This window comes from Solanum lycopersicum, chromosome 12, assembly GCF_036512215.1.
Source record: "Solanum lycopersicum chromosome 12, SLM_r2.1".
In the NCBI taxonomy this organism is placed as follows: Eukaryota; Viridiplantae; Streptophyta; class Magnoliopsida; order Solanales; family Solanaceae; genus Solanum; species Solanum lycopersicum.
Genome location: NC_090811.1, coordinates 66,725,797 through 66,733,655, shown reverse-complemented (window position 1 = coordinate 66,733,655; position 7,859 = coordinate 66,725,797). Strand labels below are relative to the sequence as shown.

Genomic DNA, 7,859 nt, shown 5'->3' with positions numbered 1-7,859 from the left:
ACTTTTCACCATCAACATCTCCACTCCCTTTAGCTTTTCCATAATAGTATATTTTTGAATTGTTCCATTATTAATTATAATTTATAATATATTTTTTTCTGTAATTTATAAAATATATAAATTTTATTTTTTAAAAATTAAAGATTTTATGAGCAAATTTTTAATCAAAACTTAAATTGTTTGACTCTCTAGAAATAATGAAACGTGTCATATAAATTGTGACAGAGGGCATCTATGATAGAGGCGAAGCTAGTATTTGAAATTTGTAATACTGATATTGATCACAACATGACAACTTTGAGGTTAAAGATTTTCCTATTTTTAATATGATATGATTTACAAAAATATCCTCCGAACTCTAACAAACTATGACAGCTCATCGCCAGTTAAGCGTTTGATCATAACTATCGAAAATGAACAATAACTAAGTAATGAACCAGGTTCATTGTGTTATACAACACACTAACGAACCAGGTTCATTACGCGATTTACTTAAACATGGAAACTACAATTATATCTAGATTTAGTTTCCTAGCGACGAATTTCAAACTTTATGATCACCTATTTAACTCTTTTCGTTTCACACATCTTTAGACATTAGAATTACATTTCAAGAAAAAATGGAATTCTTGAAAATTCAGAACTATAACACTCTCATGACCATGAAATCGATTGTGTTGCTACTATTATGCGTTGTACGTGTGAACGCTCAGGTTACACTTCCATCTAGACAAGACGGATTTTGGTACAAGAACAGAATCGCTGATACAGAAACCATATTAATCGAGGCTTTCTTCGATCCCCTTTGCCCTGATAGCCGCGATTCATGGCCCCCTCTCAAGCTAGCTATCGAACACTATGGATCTCGTGTCTCTCTCGTTGTTCATCCGTTTCCTTTACCGTACGTGTTGCTCAAATTTATCAGATTTACTTGACAAAACTTAGTCTGTGTTGCTTAGTGATTGTTCAAATCTGCAGGTATCATGACAATGCATTTATCTCATCGCGAGCGTTGCATATTAGCAATCAGTTGAATTCTTCTGCAACATATAGATTACTCGAATCGTTCTTTGATCACCAGGTATAAAATCTACCGTACGCTGTCTTACCCTGCATTTCTGTTTTCACACTTTGAACACGTGACCTTCCACAGGAACTTTAGATCTTACTTACAAACTCTTCTAGTAGACGTGGAATCAGTCACTAATGCTTGGTTCAGGGTAGACCTTCTTTATACCCTGTGTGAACGTGAGATGCTTCTTCATTCATCGAGATGCCATTTTTTTGAAAATCTATATAAGAATCTAATAGAACACTAAGACCATTGATTGTTCCATCATACATAACAAAACTAGAACTATGAAACAAACATGAAATAGTTGAATCTACATTTTACTATGAGTAGTAAACTTATCAGATTTTTACGCGAAAATCATTTCCTCTGTTACAATATTTATACAGAGTTTTGATTTTAATTGTGTCTGGTTGAACAGGGCAAGTTTTATGGCAACGCAACTATCAACTTGTCACGATCATTTGTCGTAGATAAAATTGCAAGATTTACAGCAAAATCAATTGGAAATTCACATTACGCTGCTGTAAAATCTGCATTTACTGACCCAAAAACTGATCATGCAACAAGAATTTCCTTCAAGGTATATGCTTATTAAGCTCAATTTTACCTTACACATTGTAGTGTATATCTTCCACATATGTCGATTACTTACATTTCGTGTATACGTATTTTTACAGTATGGTTGTATAAAAGGCGTATATGGAACGCCTTTTTTCTTCGTAAATGGTTTTCCTCTGGCTGATGATGGCTCAACATTGGACTACAATAAATGGAGAAAAATCATTCATCCATTGTTGAAGAACTAACGATTTTGTTATAAGACTGCGTACAATAAACCCTTGTGGTTCGATTGGACCTGCATATAGCGGGAGCTTAGTATACGGAGAAGTCCAGTAGTTGTATTTGTACTCTCAGTCACCTGATGATTGAGCTAGAGAGACAAACTTTAATTTTATCTCTGGTGTTTACAAATATAATGAAAGTGATTTATTGCTTCTATAGTTATATTATATATCTTATGGTATTTATATATCTAAAATGTTATTTTTTCTCTCCACTTGATTAGTATTAATTCTATCGAACACAAAATGTTACGATGATAGGCATAAAGACATGATTTATTTCATAAAGTTCATTATATTGACCATATAGTATTCTTTCTCGTTGTACGAAATTAGAGGTCTATCCATTTACTCTCCACGATAACAAACTCCTAATTCACATCTAAATATACCCGTAAAATAACAAAAAAAAGATCTCAAGGCTCTGAAAATATCGGAATTACTCTAACTAAATGGCTCAAGACACTTATTGAATTTTAAATTTCTAGAAAAATATAAAACATTGATGGACTCTATTAGTTTTCTTGGGCTGATAAGAGTATATATTAATAATCCACAAGGTTGTCTATGAAATATTTAAGGTAGGTACTTTAATTACTAATGATATAAGAAAGATTTAAATTATATACATTGAGTTATTCACGAATATTCAATATAAGGTAAATAGATTTTTTAACATAAAACATAATTTAATTTATATTTATTGAATTCGACCAAATTCGTAGCTAAATAGATTTTCTAACATTGATTTTATATATATATATATATAAAATCAAGTTTTTATATCTTATATGATGTAGGATAATTCAACACTAATCAAGGGTGGTTCGACAGTATTAAAAATGACATGTACCTTAGGCCCCTAAATTTAAGGGGCCTCATTTTTAAAAATAATAGGTTATAAATTATTACTTTTTAACAAATATTGAATATTGTTTGTAGAAAAAAGTAATCTTTTCATGAAAAATTAAGGAATTATTAGAAGAAATTTGACATATTTGGAGTACTATATCTCACGAAAACTAATTTAAAATAAAAATGGTTATATTATCAATTGAAAACTAGAAGAAACTAGTTATATAAAAATTATTAACAATTCAAATTTAAGGCCCCGTTTAATTATTACTTAGGCTACTAAAATGCTTAAGTCGCTCTTGACACTAATTTAAATTAAAATTAATTACACTAAACATTATGTAATGACTCAATTTTAGATATACACCCTATAATTTAAAATCAAACACTTAATATAAACATTTAAAAATAAGTACTTATAAATATTTTTTTAATTTATTAAAAACACGATAAAATTATTTAACTTAAAAACACTTAAAATATATCTATCAAATATTTGAATTTAAAATACAAAAAAGTCTATCTAAGTTATAGTATATGGATTTTTAATTTACTTAAACCATTTAAATTTATGGGTCTATATGGAAAAAAAAACATTTACTTCCCAATTATCTTTTTTTTTTGCATCAACATCATTATCACCTTTTAATTATTATTTTTTTAATCCACATATTTCTACAATAAAAAATAGCCCAAAAATCTGGAAAAAAAAATCAGATAGAATTACTCAACAAAAAATGGTGAAATTGATTCTATTTGTGAATTTGATTTTGATTTTTATCATTTCTGTAAATTCTCAAATTCCATATGGATTCTGGTACAGCGGCGATGGCGAAATCGATTTAACAAAATCAATAGTAATCGAAGCTTTTTTAGATCCAGTTTGCCCAGACAGTAGAGATTCATGGCCGCCTCTGAAAAAAGCTCTGCATCACTACGGTTCTCGTGTTTCTCTTGTTGTTCATACTTTTCCTTTGCCGTAAGTATTCGATTTTGTGATTTTCGTTACTAGAATTAGGGTTTTTTTTTTTGGATGATTATAATGCTGTTTAGAGTAGAAATCCCCAATAGAATATGTTTGGGTTAACGCTTGGTAGATGAATCTATTCGGAGCTGGATTTATTAGTATAAAAAATGATAAAAAAAATATATTGAAGTATATGAACTAGTAGGTTTTTATTTTTTTTTTCTATATAGCTAACTATTTATCAAAATACATTTTTAACTATTAGTTGTTCGTTTTTTTTTTCTATTTGAATGATAGTTGAGATGAGAAAAGGGATAATTGATAGTTGAGGTGTGTTTTGATGAATAGTTCGTGATAGTTTAGGTGGGAGAAGTGTACGTTTCGTAGTTCAGGTAGGAAACTAGCAAAGAGATGATACGTGAGGTGTGTTTTTGATCGTTAGCTCGTTTACAGAATGATGATAGTTTAGAGGTTTTTTTCGAACCTATTCGAGTATTCATAGGTGAAGCAGACAAATTAATAGCTAAACTTTCGTGCAATTTTTTGATAGCCGTGTAAGGAGATTGCATCAAGCGTTATGATTACGCTATTGCATTTGCTTGATCACTGTGTATTCAGTGTTGTTTGTTCTTCTATAGCTTTTAGGGTTGGATGGTTGGTATGTGTAGGACTATGAAAATTTCAGCTGGTTTTCACGTTCAGCATATGGAATTTGAGTTATAATTGACATGTTTTTCTTTTTTTTTTTGGCTTGTTTGTCGTAATATATGCAGTTACCATGACAATGCATATACTACCTCGCGCGCGTTGCACATTGTCAATAAGTTGAATTCTTCTGCCACATACAGATTACTAGAGGCTTTCTTTGATCAGCAGGTAACAAGTTTTTCTGGTGTACAATCTACAAAAGCATGATACATAAACAAACACTCAAATTTGGCCTTAGCTGACAATCCGAGCACTCCAACTTTGAGAGTGCACATCTAGATAACTCAACTTGTTCTCAACTGGTAACTTAACACTCCCAACTCATCTCTATTGTGTCTTTTGGGAGGAGTCGTAATGATTATTTTATAAGTAGGAGTGTTCAACTGACACATTGGAGACGAGTTAAGGTGTCTAGATGAGCAAACTTAAAGTTGGAGTGTTTACTTGCCACCTAAGGTCAAGTTTGAGTGTCAGTTTACGTATTATGCCATCTGCAAATGGCATATATGATTGAAAAAACTTTGAAAACCTTACTACTAGGTAACCTTCAAATTATGGTTCGGTGGATCTTTATTTCTTTTAAAGCAATTGCAACAATCTGTTTTATTCATAGGCATCTCATATAATGGCGTGAGATAATTGTTCTCTGTTTCGTTTAGTAACCTTCAACTGTTAAACTGTTTTCCAAAATCTGCCTACGGAGCCTTCCCCAGGGGTTAGTGTGCCTTGTGAATCACTTCAGTTGGGCAAGAACTGAACCATGATACAGTTTACTACACGTAGCCTTTGAAAACATTCCTCTGTTACAAATTATGGTAATAGGCATATTTGTATACATTTCGTTATAATTGTGCCTGATTGAACAGGACAAGTTTTATAACCATGCGACGTTCAACTTGTCCAAAGCATCTGTTGTAGATGAAGTCGCAAAATTTACATCAAATGAAATTGGGAATTCGAATTACGCTGCTATAAAGGCTGGATTTTCTGACCCCAAAACTGATCAAGCAACAAGAATTTCCTTCAAGGTATGTTAATTAAGCTCAATTACCCTATATATACATCGTGCGTACATATCGTTCATCAATACCGAAACTTACATTTGTGTATATGTATATTTTTTCATAGTATGGTTGTAAGAAAGGCGTATATGGGGCACCTTTTTTCTTCGTAAACGGGTTTCTTCTACCTGATGGTGGCTCACCATTGGACTACAAAACATGGAGAGATGTCCTTGATCCATTGATTCCACCTGAAGAACAATCAAGGACTGAAAATTTGAATTTCTTCTTGTGAATCTGCACTCATTATCACCTAAGGTTCTGAGCTAGAGAGACAAATTAAACCCAATAGTTCTTATGTGTAGTTATATAATGAAGTTTATTACTTCTATATCTTATGGTTTTCCTTTAGCATCTATCAAAAACAGCCTGTCTATCGTTGGGAATAGGGGTAAGGGTCTATATTACAATCTACCCTCTCGAGACATGACTTTGTGTAACTACATTAGGTATGTTATTGTTGTTCTTATATATCTTATGGTTATGGAAATGAAAATACTAATTTGATGGTGAAAGTTATTTTCTGTCTAATTAATCAAAGTATAAATGTTATTGAACACCAAGTGATTGTGGAGAATGAATATTTAATCTACGACTTCGTTTATGCAGTAGATAAGGTATGGACCTCAGTATAATAATATAAGAAAGATTTAAATTATATACACTGACACAGTAACAATCCTTACGGGCTTATGCCCGAGTTACGAGATCGAATCAGGCTTATATATACTCGATAGAGTTACCAACATGTGGTGCCAATTGGAGTCGGACCAGAAGCTCGTATGGGATTTTTCCAAAATAATAAAAAAGGTAGAAAAGGTAAATTTTCAAGAACATCGGAGAAAATGTAATCAGAAGTTCGCGGGTTTGAGTAGTGAAAAAGAATTCTTATAGAAATACAAGGTAAAACTATGCATATAATAGATCCTCATGAAAGCCTGCACATATATAGAACTTAGTGCATTGGCCTTCACTTTTTTGTTTTTTTAAGAGAAGTATTGAGAATATTTCTAAACTCTGGATGAATTATTAGTTTCTGACCGAACTATTGACAATCTTTACTTGACTAACTAAATTTAAATACACTCCGATCTTGCAACTTGAGTGAAATACATCTCGATCTTGCAACTTGAGTGAAATACACCTCGATCTTGCAACTTGAGTGAAATACACCCCAAAATTCTAGCCAAGTTTAGGAGTGTTCTCAATACTTTTTTAGGATTTTCATTAAGAAGTCTATGCTCCTACCAGGGTTTGAGACCACTCGCTACGTCATGTATCAAATCTGGAGTGTATCTAAGTTTAGTTAATCAAGTAAATAAATATTTTTAAAGATTGTCAACAGTTGAGAGACAAAATTAATAATTTACGTCAAGTTCAGCATTCTCAATAATTTTTTAAAAATAGGAGCAAGAAGGTCAAGCAAAGGATATATAATGCCAAAGGACTTCTATGACCAATAAATGCCTTCATGTATGTGAACCATAGGGTGGTTAAACTTCACATTTTAGTGTCTAGTTATTATCCTCACTTTCAAAAGTTGAGCAAAAAGAGGTTATTATGGGTCAAATACAAGCACCACTTCGAGGCCAAACAATATTGAGATGTAGAAAGTTTTGACAGAATCAATGGTTTTGAGTGTACATGATTGGGTTGGTTCAGGTTTTTTAAATATCAAATCAAATTATTTATGTCAAAATATTAAATTTATAAATCAAATCAAACCAATAAAACTCAGGTTTTTCAACGTCATTTTTTTTTGGATTTTTTTTTTTGGGGGGGTCTTTAAATTTTCAAATTTTTTGGATAAAGTATTCACACAAACATACAATTTTGCCTGTACTTCAAATATTCCTTTAGTCCTATCAAAATATAACTATCTAAGTTGTTTCAAATTTGAATCAAAATATGAATAATTTATCATATGTTGAGGTTCATATTTTGATTCAAATTTGAAATTCTTCTTGTGCGTATTCTCAATTGTGCATTATATAGATAGATTAATAATTAAATTTAGATAGAAAGTATCCACTGGGAATATTGTCAATTGTCCATTATACAAAATACCATCAATGAATACAATAAATTTCAACACTTTTGATACAAAATATATATAAATTATAATTTTGAATTTATAATTTTTAAATTTTTAACATATTTAGTGATAAAAACCTAAATATCAGATCGAGCAAATTTATAATGTTAAGTAACATCTTTTTATAATGAAACATTCCTCCTCTGCATTTTATGGTGCCGCTTTAAAGGTGCCAAAAGATATTTGTGAATTGTGGCTAACTAAAGAGGAACATTATTGGGTATTTTAGAAATGTGGTGGCATTACTCATTTTGGA

At 31.2% G+C, this 7,859-nt stretch overlaps 2 protein-coding genes across 2 annotated transcripts; both read left to right on the top strand.

Moving 5' to 3' along the window:
• Positions 1-430: 430 nt before the first annotated feature.
• On the top strand, positions 431-2,132 carry LOC101254074 (uncharacterized). The gene is made up of 4 exons (XM_004253089.5): positions 431-901; positions 979-1,081; positions 1,494-1,655; positions 1,753-2,132. Exons 1-4 carry the CDS (start codon positions 621-623, stop codon positions 1,879-1,881), a joined length of 675 nt encoding a protein of 224 aa, XP_004253137.2. The 5' UTR covers positions 431-620; the 3' UTR covers positions 1,882-2,132.
• A 1,181-nt stretch (positions 2,133-3,313) lies between these two features.
• LOC101265345 (uncharacterized) lies at positions 3,314-6,023 on the top strand. Its single transcript, XM_004241909.3, has 4 exons — positions 3,314-3,751; positions 4,513-4,615; positions 5,314-5,475; positions 5,576-6,023. Exons 1-4 carry the CDS (start codon positions 3,354-3,356, stop codon positions 5,741-5,743), a joined length of 831 nt encoding a protein of 276 aa, XP_004241957.2. The 5' UTR covers positions 3,314-3,353; the 3' UTR covers positions 5,744-6,023.
• The last annotated feature ends 1,836 nt before the right edge of the window (positions 6,024-7,859 follow it).

Excerpts from the sequence above, each read along its gene's own strand:
- LOC101254074 (XM_004253089.5), top strand. The coding sequence starts at position 621 with ATGGAATTCTTGAAAATTCAGAACTATAACACTCTCATGACCATGAAA. Across the intron at positions 1,082-1,493 it reads AATCGTTCTTTGATCACCAG|GGCAAGTTTTATGGCAACGC; the intron begins GTATAAAATCTA and ends CTGGTTGAACAG. Across the intron at positions 1,656-1,752 it reads CAACAAGAATTTCCTTCAAG|TATGGTTGTATAAAAGGCGT; the intron begins GTATATGCTTAT and ends GTATTTTTACAG.
- LOC101265345 (XM_004241909.3), top strand. The coding sequence starts at position 3,354 with ATGGAAAAAAAAACATTTACTTCCCAATTATCTTTTTTTTTTGCATCA. Across the intron at positions 3,752-4,512 it reads GTTCATACTTTTCCTTTGCC|TTACCATGACAATGCATATA; the intron begins GTAAGTATTCGA and ends TAATATATGCAG. Across the intron at positions 4,616-5,313 it reads AGGCTTTCTTTGATCAGCAG|GACAAGTTTTATAACCATGC; the intron begins GTAACAAGTTTT and ends CTGATTGAACAG.